General features: G+C 59.2%; 1 protein-coding gene across 1 annotated transcript in view; it reads left to right on the forward strand.

The window, feature by feature from the left end:
• The window catches only part of DAGLA (diacylglycerol lipase alpha), a 58,255-nt gene that overhangs the window by 22,658 nt on the left and 18,335 nt on the right, over window positions 1-17,262 (forward strand). The window contains exons 3-7 of the mRNA XM_052661853.1: window positions 8,839-8,977; window positions 9,328-9,539; window positions 11,065-11,166; window positions 12,017-12,155; window positions 15,424-15,511. Of these exons, the coding sequence (XP_052517813.1) occupies window positions 8,883-8,977; window positions 9,328-9,539; window positions 11,065-11,166; window positions 12,017-12,155; window positions 15,424-15,511 (636 nt within the window). The 5' untranslated portion in view covers window positions 8,839-8,882. The remainder of the gene's footprint in view (window positions 1-8,838; window positions 8,978-9,327; window positions 9,540-11,064; window positions 11,167-12,016; window positions 12,156-15,423; window positions 15,512-17,262) is intronic.

Genomic DNA, 17,262 nt, shown 5'->3' on the forward strand with positions numbered 1-17,262 from the left:
ACTCATCCCCCAGCAGCCAGCCTCCCTCCCAGAACTAGCAGGAAACGAAAGGCCTCAATTGATTCCCAGGGAGTTGGCTGGTGTCAGTGACAGGGCCCGTGGCAGATGGCAAATTCTGCTTGTTGTAGACGAGTGGAAAATAATTAGCGTGAGAACGAGAAGCTGGGGCCTCTGTGCTAAATGGAGCCCTGATGAGGGCTCGTCGGGAGGGGCCGAGGGCACAGACTGGAAGCTCGCGGCCCGGCTCTCACTGAGTGACCTTGGGCAAGGGACCTAACTTCTCTGGGCCCGTTTCTTCATCCGTAAAATGGGGTTGACAATAACACGTAGCTCATAGGGTTGCTAGAAAGATGAAATTAAAGTAGGTGATACCTATGAACTGCTTGCTACTGTACCTGGCATGTAGGAAATGCTATGTAAGAATTTTTTTTCTACTAACTGGTGATAGAATAATTGCTGGTGCCATCTCCAGGTCCAGCCCAGCATGACTGTAGGTGTGGCCCCCAGTAAGTGGGGCTGCTTCTTTCCATCCTCTTCCCTGAACTCTGTGCCCAAGCCCCAGAGTGCTGGTTTGTGAGGCGCCACGGATGCTCATGGGCTTCCCTGGTAGCTCAGATGGTAAAGAATCTGCCTGCAATGCAGGAGACCCGGGTTCGATCCCTAGGCCAGGAAGATCCCCTGGAGAAGGAAATGGCAACCCACTCTGGTATTCTTGCCTGGAAAATTCCACGGACAGAGGAGCCTGGTGGGCTATAGTCCAAGGGGTCGCAAAGTCGGACACGACTGAATAACACATGTATGCTCGTGGGTGTGGAGAGGACACCGCAGGGAGGTCCGGCTTCAAAGCCTGACTTGGCCCCTCACTCAGTAGGTTGCTTAACCTCGGAACCTCAGTTTCCCCATCTGTGACATGAAAACAGTCCTGCCCACCCACAGGCTCCTAGTGAGGGGAGTAGGAGGCACCTCCCCGGGTCCTTCAAGGCTGCCCTGGTTGGGGGCGGTGGCGGTGCAGGAAAGGTGCTCATGAGCCTGAGACCCTGGTGGGGCAGCGTGGGGTGAAAGCAGAGACAGCAGCGTCCCCGACACTGCCCCACCGCGGGCCTCACCAGGCACCTGTTTCCTCCCAGGGCCTGGGCGTGTGAGGACCCATTTCTTGCCGAAATCCGTCCCCAGCCCTGGGCAGGCTCGCCTCTATCTTCTGCTCCAGCACAGCTGACGTGTGAAAAGCAACAGCTTTCAGGCCCAGACTCCGGTTGCACACACCCGGGCCCAGGTGGGTGGCCCCTGCGCCCCCGGCCCACCCATGTTCACTCTCACTCTCTTTTGCCTCCCCCGCCGCCCTCCGCCGCCCCTCACCTCTCAGAGCCCAGCCTCTGCGGGACCCTCACACTTGGGAGACAGAGGGACTCGAAGGGCAAGCAGGAATCAGACCAAGGGGCAGAGACATTGTTTCCTTTGAAGTAACTCCAGGAGGCTGCTTTGAAATCCCAGCCGTGCAGCCTGATGAAGCTGGAGTAAGGGGACACATAAAGTTTCTAGCTCTGGGCCGCAGCCCACGCACCTGCAGGCAGCCCGTGGAACAGCCTCTCCTCGGCCTCAGTTTTCCTCATCTGGGAATGGGGTCAATGCTCACAGTGTATCCCTAGTGGTGGGACCAGGAGTCTGGAGCCAGAGGAAGACCCAAAGAGTGGGTTGTAGTCCCTAAAGCCCTGGCGCCTCCCTCCACCGGGTTGGGGAACATGAGTAGCCCGCTCCCAGGGTTCAGAAAAGCATTTAATTGGCTCCTGCTCCTCTGAAGTGGCGGTTAAGACACGGGCTGCGGAACTAGGCTAGGTGACCCGGGGCAAATCACTTCATCTGTAAAATACGGTAATAGCAGTGCCTCCAATGAGGACTGAGTGAGTTATGTGCACAAAGGGCTTAGAGGAGGCCCAAGACTCCATAGGCAACTGACAAATGCTGGAAGTCGCAGAATGGGGTGGAGTCCCCAACTCGCGATGGGCGGAGCTCTCCTCCATCACCCAGAACCGCCCCGCAACCTCAGAGACGATTGGTTACGAGGTGCCGCGCCCCTCCCTCTGCGGGTGCTCCGCGTTTAAGTCTCACAAGCCAGCAGGGAGGTTAAGGAGCTGCCTAACAAGCCACACAGCTGAGTAGTAGTGGCTCTGCCAGGATTCCACCACCCCTGGAGCCCGTGCTCTGGACAGACATAAAGAGGGTAAGAGGCGTCTGCTAGCCCATATAGGCCAGAGGGCAGCCCCTGGTGAGCCTGCCCCAGCTGAGACTGAGCCTCTGCGGGGCCAGCACTAGCTCTGCAGGCTGCCCAAGGGGCCCAGCCTCCCTTAGGTCAGTCCTCCAAGTCAGATGACTACCCTTCAAGACTAGTCAAGCTCATCGGCCAACAAAGACAGACCCAGCAGGTCCCTTTCACCGTTTTGGGAGCATCTTCTCTAAGCCCGGTCGCATGGGGGCATCCCATTCATTATGGGAATGGGAGTCCTGGGCCCTCCCCTCAGAGCCCCAAGGAATACAGCACCTTACAGAGTGTTGAAAGAGGCCTTGCATGCGTATGCATGCTCAGCCATGTCCAACTCTTTGTGATCCCCATGGACTGTAGTGCACGAGGCTCCTCTGTTCATAAAATTTCCCAGGCAAGAATACTAGAGCTGGTTGCCATGCCCTTCTCCAGGGGATCTCCCCAACCCAGGGATCAAACCCACATCTCCCGCATCACCTGCATTGGCAGGTGGATTCTTGACCACTGTGCCACCTGGGAACCCCTTAAAGAGTGCGTGCCGACTGCCCACTTTCCCTTTTCACTTTGGCCACCAGGAAGCATGGAGGTGAGCGCTAGTTTTACATGCAGCTTCTACGATGGGCTTTATGTCTCGCACATCTACAATGATTTCCCCAGTCTTCTGTTTCAATTTACTTAGTTTTTGTTCTCGTTTGTTTTTAAATTTATATTCCACCTTTTCATTGTTTTGGGTTTCTATATAGGCACATGCAGCTTTGGATGCAAATGAATGTTGACAAATACAAAAACATCAGCCTCCCCTTAGTCCAGGCTCCTCATTCTTCAGAAGAGGTAACTGAGGTCTGGAGGGGTGGTGACTTTCTGTCCTGGGGATGTTGCCCTTGGTCTGGGACTGGCAGCTCTGGAATGTGGCTGGACCTGGCCCGGTCACCAGCCTCAACCAGCAGGGCTGTTCAGGATCCAGGGAAGGTGGGCTCGGGGCTAAGGTCTCCTCCTCTCCTTTGCCAGCTGAGCTGCAGAGCTGCAGGGACCCCACCTGCCGGGCGGTGGAGAGCTAGCCGCCGATGAGTCTGCTTGAAACTGCTCAAGTGATTGATGCCTTCTTGCGGGTTGATCTCCAGCAAGGGAGCTCATGTGGATTTTGCCGGCTTTGGAGAGGGTTCTGTATCCAAAGTGTGAGAGAGGATTTCAGTCCAGGCTCCCTGGGGCAACACTCTACTAATGGGAGCGGCTCTCAGGAGTTGGAGAAGGTGTGTGCTGTGTGGCAGGGAAGGGCCGGGCCGGCTCGGCGACTCTGGCTGCATGTCCAGCTCCTGCTGGGAGGGACATAATGGGAAAGCTGGGAGCCTCTGGGGCCTTCCTGAACTTGCTTCCTCACCTATAAATGGGGGCCCCAAGACTGTTTCCAGGATCCCTTCTAAGCCTGACATTCCTGCAGTGCATGTGGGCTTTGGATGGCAGGAGGAAGGACCTGAGTCTCTTGCCTGCCCAGCCTCCTGCTCCTCAGAAGGTGTGGGGCAGGGTCTCTGAGCCTCAGCCTCCTAATTTTCAACAAAAATGTTAGCGGAAGAGCCGCATTTGCTGAGCATCTGTGACAGGTGCTGACTTAAGTGTATGTGACTCATTTAACCCTTGTGACAGTTCCGAGGTAGCTGCTGTTCTTAGCCCCATTTTAGAAATAAGGAACCATGGCACAGAGAGGTTAAGTAACTTGTCCACGGTCACATAGCCATGACGTGCAGAGCCAGGACCCAGACCCATGTGGAGTGAGAGCAAGGCTGTCACCCTGCATCGCTGCTGTGAGGATGGCAGGCTATTCATCTGGGACTCAAAACGTGGAAGGTGCTCAGTTGATATCAGATGTATCCTAGTGGCCTGGACCTGGCTGTCATCCCTTCCTTCAGGCTCAACTTCCAGCCTATCCTTGGGCCCAGATGCCCAAGGCCACCTCTGCCAGGCAGGAAATCTCATGGGCTCACCTAGAGGCTGCTGGATGGGCCTCCCACAGCACATCATCCTGTCCCCTGTGGTTGTGCCTGACTCTGGTGCCGTGGCCCCACTGCAGGCTAGCGAGGTGATGTCTCACCTCCCGCCAGCTCGAGCTGGAATTCTCCGTGCCTTCATCCTTCTCCCGGGAGCTCTCAGCACCCCATCAGCTGGGACCCACTGCTGAGGGGCACTTCTCCCTGAAGCCTGCTGCCAGGGCCCAGCCCAAGGGGACCTTTGGGTCAGGGGATGAGGTCCAGCCCGGGTGCTCTAAATAGTAGCCCCCCAAAGCCCATGGCAGGGCAGGGGACCCTGTTATGACTCATGTCAGCTCAGTTCAGCTCTTTCTGATCAGCTGGACCCAATCAAGGGCATCCCAGCAACGCCTGCCCAGACGCTGGCACCTGTCACAGGTCACCCTGCCAGGAAGCCACCAGAAACCCTGTTGATACAATCCCCCCACCCACCCATCAGTGGAGCCTGGGCTCTGCCGGGACCCATGCAGACCTCTGTGACCTTGTCCCAGCCCGCTCTCGCCGCAGCCCTCTGGGGAACTGGGGTTGTCCCCCTTTTGCAGCTGGAGAAACTGAAGCCCTAGAATAGTTAAGACAGCCAGAGCAGAGGGAGGTCCTCTGAGAGCGATCGGGGTGGGGTCGCTGGGGAGGGACCTTTCCTCCAAAGTGAAGGATTTGAGCTAAGAGGGGCGGGAGTCATGTCTCCCACCCTATGGCAGCTGCTTCAGGAGGATGAAGCAGTGGTTTGGAGTGGCTGGGGCTGCCCAGGGGGAGAGGGGCCGTATTCACACTCCAGGGGCAAGAGAAGAGGGGGTGTGGTGTGAAGGAGAGCAGCGCTGCCTGGCCCACACCCCCCTCCACCCCCCGGGACTCTCCATTGAGCAAAACCAGGATGGACAACAAGGAATCAGCAAGTGTAAGCCAGGGTACCCAGGGTATTGAGATGAGGGGTTCCCGTAAGGGAGCGTGGCCTGTGAAGGGCCGGGGGTGCTGTCAGGGAGGGTTTCAAAGAGGACTGGCTTTCAGTTGGCTTATAAAGATGAGTAGGATTTTGCCTGTCAGAGGAACTAGGATAAACACAGATTCCAATGAGGTGTTTTTAAGGGAGCAGCAAGTTTGGGGGTTGGGAAAGGAGGATGAGGGAGTGTGAGGGGGTACTGGAGTGCCTCCCCAGCCAGAAGGCAGCCCTGTGCCTGTCTGTGCCTTGGATCCCTAGGAGTTGGGGAGTGACTTCCTGCTCCAGAACTCAGAGAGAGCAAGGCCCCTGCCCAAGGCTGCACAGCCTGCCTGCCAGCTGCTGCGGCCCTTAGGTGCTGCCTGATAGGCTTGGACTTTATCCTGCAGACCCCTGGAGCCATGGACGGTTTTTAAAGTAGGGATCAGCCCGTGCATTTTAGAAAAACAGTTTTGCATTTTTAGAAAGAGGAACTCTGAGGATGGTTCATACTTAAATCAAAGGCCTGAATCTCTATCAAGGAAACTGGGCTTTGTGAGTGGAGGAAGAAGGGGCCGGCCTCGGAGTGCCACTCAAGTCATTCCACCCATGCGTGGGGAGCGTCCTGGGCATTCACACCTGCCTGGGTGGTGGTGGTGGGGAGTTGTCCAGCCAGGGGCATGGGAGGCACCCAGCAATGCTTCTGTTCTGCCGCCGCTGAAGGGGGCACATCCCCTCCCCTGGAAGTGCCACTGGTCTGGATGCCCCCTGCCCCATTGAGGCCCCTGTTCCCTGGGGGAGGAGAGCCAGAGGAGATGCTTTGCGGCTCCTCAGACCAGGAAGTAGCCTCTGCCCTCCCCCATCCTGAGACATTTCCTCCAGATGAAATCACATCCCCAGCAGGGGAACAGGCCCCCATTGTGAAGGGCTGGGGTCTCGAGAGAAAGGGCGTCTTTCAGGCCCTCAAAAATAGCAGTCCTGAGATTTATGAATCCGCATGGAGTAGCGGGGCCCATCCTTACCACCCCCCAGCAGCAGCACAGGCCCTGTCATCACCACCCCCCACCCCCCTCCCATGACCTGGTGGTGACCAGCCGGAGAATCCGCCAGCCTGGGCAGAGGCACAGCTCATCCACCCGGTTCACACGCGCTCTCTCTGCTTCACCCTCCTGAGCTAAGACCGCTGCTGGCTTCGTCCAGCGCTGCCAAGGCCTCTCATATGGTCCGCACCAGACCCTTAGCAGGTGGGGACCATCGACATTTTACAGATGGGAAAACTGAGGCACAACTAGTAAGTCATACTGTGAGTAGGTGGTGGAGCCGGGGTTGGGAGCCAGGCAGTGCTGGACCTGGGATTCTGCAGTGGCGAGCTGGCCCTGGAGGTTGCGGGGGTGTGGCCCCCAGACCTGTTACGAGGTACCCCGGTGGGGTCAGCCTGCAGCCGCCCTGCCATGTGACCTAGGTGGGACTGGCACTGACCACCTGGCCGTCAGCTGGGCGCCCCTCCTCGTCGAGCTGGGGGGCAGAAGCTGCCACGCGTCATATCACTACAGGGGTCTTGACAGATCTTCAACCCCCTTTGCAGGGGTGCCAGGCTCCCTGCCCCCCCACTTCTACCTGAGAGCCGGACGGTGGGGCTGCGCGTGAGGTTATGAGGTGATAACATGTGAGTTGAGGGAGTTTTAGCCATTCTAGACTCTAAGAGGCGAAGGGCTGGGAGAGGAGGCGGTTGGGAAGGGTTCACTGGGTGTACCCCTGAAAGCAAGATGTCCTGGGCTCCCGGCAGGGCAGCCCATGCCAGCCTCTCTGGGACAGCCCTCCCCTTCCTCTGCTGGGGTCTGGCCTGCTGAGAGCGGCTGCTGCACCTGCTGGGACCTCGCAGCGGGTTTCACGTGGGTGTGAGGGACTCCTGAGCCCAACCCCACGCGCCTCCTCACCCTCCGGGGGCCACCTGGCGTCGGGGAGGGGCTGGCGGCTGCCCTCCCAGCTGTTGGCAGCTCCGTCCCCCCCAGCCCGCCGCCGCCCACGGCGTCCCTGCCCCTCCCACCCGGCCCGTCGGCTCCTTCCAACCGAAGCCGAAGCCGGCGGCGTGGTCAGCCCCTGTCACCGACAGGCGACTGGAAGCCCCGGCCTCCCGCGGTCCCAGACCCCCGCCCCCGGACGCCCCGCCACGCAGCTCCGGGCTCTCCATCCTTCTCCCGCTTCCCAGAATCCGCGCTCCGACTCCTCCTTGGAGAGAGTGGGATGATGTCACTTCCTGAGGGTGGGGGGAGGAGTAGGCACGACCCCAGCAGGCTAGCACGCCCGCCCGCCAGGCCGCCACCTCGCTGGAAGCAGCCTGGCAGCGGCCGGATGAAGCGGCTGCACCCGGGAGAGGGCGACGGAGACCAGCCGGGCCGGATGTGCTGGGCTGGCCACCTGGCCCCACATCCCCTGGCCCACCCTAAGAGCCGTGCCCACCGGCAGGGGAGACTTGGCCACTTGCCGAGTGATGCTGGTCTCCACGGATGCTCTCCTTCCCTGGAGCCGTCACCGGGGAGAGGAAGACTTGCCGCCCACCCAGGACCAGGTGCCATGTAAGCCTCTGCCAGCCTGGGGGCAGCGGCCCACCAGCACCTAGCCTCCAGTCGCTGGGGTTTCTCTGTTGAGTTAAGTGCGGGGCTACCCTGAGCCCCTCCCCAGTGTCGCGCCACTGCCCTGGTTCCTGGGGCTCTTGGGAGGGGGGGACCGGACTCCTGGGCCCTTTCTCCCCAAGCTTCCCTGCGGCTAATTTGAATTCAGCTACTTCAGAGAGTTGGGATCTGGGCAGTAGAGACTGCATGGCTCAGGGGGAGCGTGGAGGGTGGAGGGCAGCTGCCAGGAGGATGGGATACCCCCAGGGCTTGCCCACTGCCCTTCTAGCAGAGAGGCTGGGCACCCCAGCCACACTCCTGACACCTCCCCCGCCCCCGCCCCGTCTCAACCAGGTCCTTCCCTACCAAGGGGCGTCGCTGTTGTTGGGGATTCTGTCTGATGGGTACAAAATCAGGTCATAGAGTGTCCTCCCAGCATTCCAGCAAAGCACAAAACGGAAGACCTCATCCAACAGATATTTACTGAGCACCTACTATGTGCTGGGTGCTCCCATCCTCCGTGTGTGTCAGCCCCACGCATGTGCTCACAGCCCACCTTCCCCAGTGCCTTCAGCCTTCCACCTCCCTGGCTCAGCTCATGCCGGGAGACAGGCTCAGGCTTGGGCTGGGAAACCCCGACCCCATGCCAAGGACTGCAGGCACTGGATATGTGGGTGGGGGTCCCCTGATCCCATGGAGGAGGGTAGGAATAAGCCCAGGTCTTTAGTGGAGCTAAGCAGTTCCTATCGGGGCAACCCCAGGCTGAGCTGATCTCAAGGGGCCTGTGCCACTCTTGGGGACAGGCAGGTCCTCAGGGATTAGACTGAAGCCAGTGTCTGGCTACTGCAGTTTTTGATACTGGCTCCAGGGGGATGGATATGGTGGGAGGTGGGTCCTGTCCAGGGATGGGACTGAAGCCCTGGGGATGTCAGACTGGGAGGATGCGCCTGCTGCTGGGCCTGCCTGGCCAGAAGCACGGTGGTCCTGGATGTGGCCGTGGCCCAGGCAGCCTGGGGGTCCTCTGCTCTGTTTCAGGAGGTGAGCGCCAGGCCCGCTGAGCCTCCGCAGAGCCGCCAGCCATGCCCGGGATCGTGGTGTTCCGGCGGCGCTGGTCTGTGGGCAGCGATGACCTCGTCCTGCCAGCCATCTTCCTCTTCCTGCTGCATACCACCTGGTGAGTCTCAGGGCCATGCACAGGCCGGCAGGGTGAGGGGGGGCTGCATCACAGGCTTGGGGGAGGCCTTCTGACCCTCTGTCCTGACCCTGTCCCAGGAGTCAGTGCTGAAACATCCACCCCCTTTAGGGCAATACCCGTGCAGAGCCCAGAGACCCTGCCTGGCCACTCTAGGAGCTGACCTAGCCCTGGGCTCTCTGCTCCCACTGCCTTGTCCCTGGGTGCCTGTGTCCTCAGAGGGCCCTGCTGCCTGGTGGACGGTGGTCCCCTGCCCAGATCAGTGAAGCCCTCCACCTCGGAGTCCAGGCTGGGCGGGGCCACCTAGCCCTCTCATGTGTGCGTTCCCGCAGGTTTGTGATCCTGTCCGTGGTGCTCTTCGGCCTGGTCTACAACCCGGACGAGGCCTGCTCCCTGAACCTGGTGGACCACGGCCGCGGCTACCTGGGCATTTTGCTGAGCTGCATGATCGCCGAGATGGCCATCATCTGGCTGAGCATGCGCGGCGGCATCCTCTACACAGAGCCCCGCGAATCCATGCAGTACGTGCTCTACGTGCGCCTGGGTAAGGGCCACCCACCGTGGGCGGGGGCTATTCCGGCCCTCCCCACCCCCACCCCCTCCTGTGCCCAACGTTCATTCAGCCAGCACCGGGGGCCAGCAGCGAACAGGCAGACTCCCTGCACCCACTTCTGGACCAAGGGTGGGCAGACTGCAGCCTGAGGGCCAAATCCTGCCTGCTGTCTATTTTTTTTTTTTTAATAAAGTTTTATTGGAACCCAGCCACACTCACTCATTTAGTACTTATTGCCTCTGGCTGCTTCTGCACAACCGTGGCAGAGCTGAGTTGTTGTGATGGAGAGTATGACCCACAAGGTCTAAAATATTTACTCTCTGGCCCTTTACGGAGAAAGCTTGCCGACCCCTGTTCTGTCTAGGCTGTGTGTGTCTCTTCAGCTGCTTTGTGATCCTTCCCCAAACAGCCCCTCCTCCCCATCCTGGGGAGGCCCCTCAGGAGCCTAGACCAGCTCCCTGAGGACCCACCTGTCCCCTCCTCCTGGACGCCGGTTCAGCTGCCTCCCCCGGTCACTCCTGCTGGACACTTTTGTGCTCCTGTGCCTCGGCTTAGCCCTCTTCTTGTGTTAACTCAGGGAGGAGCCCTTTGTGGGTCCATTTTGCAGATGAAGAATCTGGGACCAGGGAGGTTAATTAGTTCCCTTAAGGTCACACAGCTAACAAGTATGCAGGTGTCAGAGATTTGAACCCAGGTTGTCAGACTCCAAAGCCTGGACTCTTGGCTGCCACATGGGGCTGCCTGTGAAGCTGGGGCTTCCAGCGCTGTCCCGGGGGTTGGGGGGGCGTCTGTCCTCCCCCCTGCTCCCTACACCCAACCCCATGTCAGCCCTGGGCTCAGCCCTGGACAGGGCGCCTTGGGCAGCTGGTTCGCCCCTTTCCTCTTTTTGCCTCAAGTGGTAGAGGCCGCCTCCCTGGGAACAGCCATTTCCATGAAATGAACACCCTGTCCCCCAGTTCTCACAGCCCTGAACCGTGGACCTCATCACTCTCATTTTACAGTGGAGGAAATGGAGGCTCAGAGATTAGGTAACTTGCCTAAGATACGGTATTAGTCACTCAGTCATGTCTGACTCTTTGCGACCCCATGGAATGTAGCCTGCCAGGCTCCTCTGTCCATGGGATTCTGCAGGCAAGAATACTGGAGTGGGTTGCCATTTCCTCCTTCAGGGGATCTTCCCAACCCAGGGATCAAACCTGGGTCTCCTGCACTGCAGGCAGATTCTTTGCCATTGAGCTACCAGGAAAGCCCCATGTCTGATTCCAAAGTTCACAGGTACAACTCTAATTCCTGAAAGAGCAGGGAAATGTCTCTTCCTCATCTGCCTTTCCAGTTACCTTCTCAAAGAGGTGTCAGGGCCTGCGGGCACACAAACCAGGGGATGGGACGGCCACACTCCCTGGGCCTCTGCATCTCGAGGCCTGAGAGAGGGGTGGTGGGTGGTTTGCTGCTGAGGAACCGGGCCCAGGTTCCAGGGCCTCCCCATCCTTCAGCCGGGACCCTGCTCTGCTTGCAGCCATCCTGGTGATCGAGTTCATCTATGCCATCGTGGGCATCGTCTGGCTCACCCAGTACTACACCTCCTGCAACGACCTCACTGCCAAGAACGTCACGCTCGGTATGTTGGTCGGGCCTGGGGTGGAGGGGCCAGGCCAGGTTAGAGAGGGCAGTGGGAGGGACACAGCGTCCTTAACCCTGGGCTGGGCGCTTCCCCAGTGGCTCAGTGGTAAAAGAATCCACCTGCCACTGTAGAAGACTAGGGTTCGATCCCTGGGTCGGGAAGATCTCTTGGAGGAGGAAATGGCAACCTACTCCATTATTTTTGCCTGGGAAATCCGATGGACAGAGGAGCCTGGCTATATAGTCCATGGGGTCTCAAAGAGTCAGACCCGACTGAAGTGACTAAACAACAACACATTCCATGGACAGAGGAACCTGGCTACAGTCCATGGGATCTCAAAAGAGTCGGATGTGACCGAGTGCCTGAGCACTCACACACCCTGAGGTGCAGGGGACACGGGCAGCCCTAACTCTAACCCAAGATCTGGGGTTAGGGACCAGGTTCAAGGGTAGTAAGCTCAGATACCTTGAGAAGGAAACAGTTTCTGTGAGCTTGGCTGATGGATTGGCTGGGCGAGGCTGTAGCCTTCATCCCGAGGTCCACTGTCCCCGCCTTGGCGGGCCCTGGTCTGGGGGTGCACAGCAGCAGGCACAGAGCTGACCAGGGCACTGGAAACCCACATAGCCGTCTGCTCTGTGCCAAGGATGGGCCTGGCGTGGGGTGTGGGGGTGGTCACAGCTCAGCCAGGGGACAGCCATGTAGCCAGAGGCAGGGGCTGGGGCCTTTGGAGTCTGACTCTAGGGCCCCAGGAACATTTTGAGGTAGGAAGGCCCCAGCGCTCCTTTCTTCAGGGTCAGAGAGGTGTCCCCAGTGCCATGCCCCTTGGCTTCCCACCGCTCCTCCGCAGGGATGGTCGTCTGCAACTGGGTGGTCATCCTGAGCGTGTGCATCACAGTCCTCTGCGTCTTCGACCCCACGGGCCGCACCTTCGTCAAGCTGAGGGCCACCAAGAGGCGGCAGCGCAACCTGCGGACCTACAACCTGCGGTCAGTGGCCGGGCGGGGGTGGGACTCGCTGACCCCGGCAGGCAGAGGCCGGCCCCACGCCTCCCTCACTGCATCTCAACCTGCATGAGCCCCAGGTGCTGGCCCAAGGCTCACCTCAGCTTCCTGGTCTGTAAAGTGGGAACGCAATCATTCCTGCCTCGTGCAGCTGCCGTGATGTTTATCAGAGTGATGAACACAGGCGCTCACAGGAGCTTCATGCTCAGATCATCTTCAGGATTAAAAACACCAGAGTAATAATAGGAAGCACTCGGACGAGCGAGCCCGGAAGTGTGCATATTAACTTACAGTAACTCCCTGAGGTCGCTGTTCATGTCATCCCATAATACAGATGAGGAAATGGGGGCACAGAGAGGTTATGTGACTTGCCTGAGGTAGCACAGCTGGCCAACAGTGGGCTGGGATCAAGCTCAGTCAGTCTGGCCTTAGAGCCTTGGCTCGTAACCACTAGGTGAGGCTGCCTCTAGGATTAAGGGGGCTGCAGGAGGTTAACCAAGGCAGGCTTCTTGCCGGTGGTGTTGGGGGATGTTTTGCACAGTGTTTTGGAGAAGGAAGGAGGCAGAGAAAATGCGGCAGGGCGTCCAGGATGGTCACAGAGTTCCTGTTTATTGAAAGAAAAAGAGCAGAGGGGCTTTCAGCTTAGGCCACAGTCGCTCCTGTTCATCGAGCTTCTGTTCAGGGTTAGGTCCTGCACTTCCACCCGCAGTCTGTTTCATCCTTTGGCCAACCCTGGTGCAGCTGTGAGACCCATTCTACAGATGAGCGGTCCAAGTCCCAGGGAGGGCAGACCACATGCCCCGGGTCATGTTGGTTGGGGAGTGGAGCTGGCACTCCACCCCCAGCCCAGGGCAGCAGGGTTGGGAGCCCTCAACCCAGGGGAGCAGGCTTCCCAGGCCCCCACCCCACCCTCCCACGCCCCTCCATCCAGCCCCGCTGGGCCCTCCACGTCAGCTGGGCCCTGCAACCAGAGCCACACCCACGCCTGGACTGGCCACCTCCCAGCCTCAAATGCCAGGTTTGGGAGCCAAGGCCCCAGAGCCCGTTGTTCCTCCCAGCGGCACAGCTGGCCACCACCGCCTGTCCCATTTTGCTCATTCTGAGCACGTGCCCCCACCTGACCTGGTTTCTGGGCTCCTGGGGCCCTGGGTGGGGGGGAATTCCCCTCCCCTACTCTGGATAATTGCCTTTGGGGCCCAGTGCAGCCAATGCCTTTACAGTGGAGGTGGTTGGCGGTGGCTGTCATCTGAATTAGAAAGTCTTCCAGCGGTTCTGGGCCCTGTGCGAGTGGTAAGAGGCCTCAAGCGCCTAGACCCCCACCTGTCGCAGCTTCTCCAGCTCTCGGACGGGTTACTGTGACTACCTCTCCGGCTCTCCCCCCGGCCCCCTTGCTCTGCTCTAAGACCAACGGAAAGTTTTTCTTAACAAGGACGTTTTTCAAGCCTGCTGACCCTTCATCCGCTTCCAGGTTTGGCTTTGTGCACAAGCCGTGCTGCTCCACACCAGTGGGTTATTTTAGTTTCTGGGAGTCAGGGAGCTGCTCAAGTCCTGGGCCCTTCTCCTTCCAGTGAAATCTGGTAGGGTTTGGGATGGGTTCTTCCCACCACTGCTCCTTGGGAACCTGACCTTGGATCTCTGCTGGAGTGTCTGCCCTCCCTTTGCTTTAGTGAGCCCCAGGGCAGAGGGGTGCCGGGTCCATGAAGTTTCTGTCCAGAGGGACAGAGGCATTAGGCCAAACATGTCATTGGCTCCATCTTCCCCCTGGTGGGCATAAAGTGTACTGCAGTAGATTATGAAGTGAAGTGAAGTCGCTCAGTCGTGTCTGACTCTTTGCGACCCCATGGACTGTGGCCCACCAGCCTTCTCCATCCATGGAATTTTCCATTTCCTTCTCCAGAGGATCTTCCCGACCCAGAGATTGAACCCGGGTCTCCCGCATTGCGGGCAGACGCTTTACCATCTGAGCCACCAGGGCAGTAGAGTATACCGGACTTAATCTGCCAGAGGGAATGGAGGAAATTGTCTTTGAATGTTTGACAGCCAGTTTGTTTAGAAAGAGTTAAAGAACGCGATGCTCTGGGAACTCAGCTTAGCCGACATGCTGTCCCTTCATCCAGCCCCCAGTAGAGGGGGGACGTTGGCTTAGGATATGAGGCTGCCCAAGTCCCTTAGCGCTGGCAGGTTCCAGAAACAGCAAGTCCCTTGCCCTGTTTCCTAACCCCCTCCTGTCGCCCTGATGGCCCTGTGGCTTCCCCTGTCCTTGTGGCCCGTAGCGCCGTGGCACCAGGATGGGAGCAGGAAGCGGCTGTTAGCTGCAGAGAGGAGGTGGAGGCAGCGACCGCCTGGCCTGTCACTCCTGATGGATGCTAAGTGCCTTGCAGGCATCCAGGGTCATTCAGAGCCTGCCCCTCCTGACCACCCAGCACCAGGCTCTGAAAGGGCTGGCGGGGAGGGCGCATGTCACAAAAGCCAGCCAGCCCCTCTTGCTCAGTCTGGAAATGTACATTTTTAATGTTGGATCTGTGATCTTTATGCTCAAAACACACCGACCTCTGGACACTCAGCGTTGGAAGGGTCTCCTTGGATAACTGGCCAATCAATCACTCTCGCTTTGAGTGCAGACTCCTGGGTACCCTGCCTCCCCATCAGAGCAGCCATACCCACTGGGGCTGGGGGTGGAGGTGGGGGAATGGAGAGGAGCCAGCCATGCAGATGAAGGGCAGGGCCCTCTCCCCTGTAATATAACGGATCTAAGGTGCTGCAGCATGCTAAACTCATTCAGCCCCTTAAGCTTCCCCAAGTACAGAGATGAGAGAAATCCTTTCTGAGAGGGGAACAGGTCTGGCCAGCAGGTCTGCTCCCAAAGTGGAACAAATCGGCAGGGAGGCCCAGCACCCTGCTGCCATTTCCCAGGGCCCTTGGTTGGAGCCTTTGGAATGGGCTTCAGGGCGGCCCCCAGTTTGGGCTCCCAGCTCCGAAGCCCCCGAGTGTGCTGGTGTCTTTGTGTCAGAAGCCAGAAGCACAGGCCCCAGCCTCAGCCAGCAGGAGCCCCTCAGGGAAAGCCCTGCAGGCTGACAGCTCGCTGGCCACTCGGCTTTGACCCGGCCCAGGCCTGTTGTCCCCCCAGACCCTCCTGCCGGGGAGCCCTTTGCTGGGGCCCTGGGAACAGGCTGCCCTGTTTCTGTAACGTCTGGGCCCAGCTCTTCTGGTCCAGCCCTCTGACCTCACACATACCAACTCTCCCCCACTGCAGGCACCGCTTAGAAGAGGGTCAGGCCACCAGCTGGTCACGCCGGCTCAAAGTGTTCCTCTGCTGCACTCGGACGAAGGACTCCCAGTCAGTAAGTACTGGGAAGTCGCCGCCCTGGGGCTCAGGTCCTTGGCTCTGCCGGGTGGGGCGGGGCTGGGCTTTGAGCAGGACAGGAGGGGACAGCCTGCTCCTCAGAGGACCTGTTGTCATTCACTGCCCAACTCCCTCCTGCATGTGAAACAGCCCTTCCCTTCCTTTGTCAGGGGACAGAAAAATGGGAAGACCTTTTATTGACCCCCTTGGAACTTAGAGATGAGTCTAGGAGAAGAGGTACTCAAGTATCAGGGCGACCTGAAGACAAAGAAAAGCCAGCTGCAAGGGCCTCCCCACTGGCTCAGCGGTAGAGAATCCGCCTGCCAATGCAGGGGACATGGGTTCGATCCCTGGGTTGGGAAGATCCCCTGGAGGAGGGCATGGCAACCCACTCCAGTATTCCTGCCTGGAGAATCCCATGGACAGGGGAGCCTGGCGGGCTACAGTCCATGGGGTTGCCGAACAGTCAGACTAAACCACAACCAGCTGCAAGTCCTTCTGTAAAATCAGCTGCCATGAGGTCAGTGCGGCCCTCACCCTCTGCACCCACTAGGGCACTGCAGAAGGAAGGTGGGTCAGCAGTGGGTGGCCCCCGGGTGGGGGAGGGGAGGCAGGGCCCTGGGGAGCCCTCCGTGGAGTGCTGCCCCCTCCTGTGCTGGCAGGGTCCTTAGGGATCATCTAGCCCCACCCCTCATTTTGCAGATCAGGCAACTGAGGCCCAGAGAGGTGGAGTGACTTGCTCAGCGTCCCACAGCTAGGTAGTGGCAGAGCCAGTGAGGTCAGGAGACCACTCCTGCCTGAGCCAGACAGCCAGTGCCCTCCATGGAAGCCACCAGAAAAGGCTCCAGTGGCTCCTACCCACCTGAAGCCCCTGCTGAGCCATAGAGTGAGTAATCAAGTGTAAGAAAGCCCCTCCCACCCCCGGAGGTTCCCTGGTGGGTGGGAAGCACCCCCAGGAGGCTCTCTGGGGGGTCTCATCCAGGGCACATCCACCCCTCCTGACAGGCAGATTGGGGGCTGGTGTTGGACCCTGGGGAACAGGCAGAAGTCTTTTCTCAAAAAAGGCAGGGGGTTCCCCAGAAGCTGGGTCCCACCAAACACTGATGGTGGTCAGGTCAGGTCAGGTCCCGCCCAGAGTTTTGATCGGCTCATGCTGTGTTGATCAAACATTTGTACTGGATGCCAGGATTTAAAAATCGGGGGCGTTTGTGTCGAGTTCAGTATTTCTAGATTCGGCCCTTGCATTAGGCGTTTGAGTTTGCAGCCCTTGATTTTTCTTCTTTCACAAGTGCCAGACACTCAAAACCCAGCAGGAAAAAGCGGGTTGCCATGAGTCTGTTCCCACCACAGCCTCTCCTGACAGGTTAGGGAAGAGGTTCCAGGCTCCCACGTGTCGGGAGGCAGAGAGGACTCTGCACAGGGCTGGCAGGGCTGCCTCTGTCCGCACGACCTCCCCCAGCCCCCGGCCCCAAGCACGGGTGTCCTGAGGACAGAGCTTGCAGGCCAGCTGGGGGCCAGGGCCCCCGCATCACACGCCCCTTCTCCAGGTCCAGGCACATGGTGGGGGTCCCTGCACCTCCAGCTGTGGGCAGGAGCGGGGGGCTGGAGGGGATGGGGGGGGTGGGCAGGGAGGCCTGAGACCGTGGGCTCCAAAGGGCGCTTGGTGGGGCCATTCAGGGTCACAGCTGGAGGGAGGTGGGAAGAAACAGCGTGGGAGAAAAGCAGCCAGGAGCTCAGTTTTGGCTCCTC

The sequence above is a fragment of the Budorcas taxicolor genome, chromosome 25 (assembly GCF_023091745.1).
Source record: "Budorcas taxicolor isolate Tak-1 chromosome 25, Takin1.1, whole genome shotgun sequence".
Taxonomy (NCBI): domain Eukaryota; kingdom Metazoa; phylum Chordata; class Mammalia; order Artiodactyla; family Bovidae; genus Budorcas; species Budorcas taxicolor.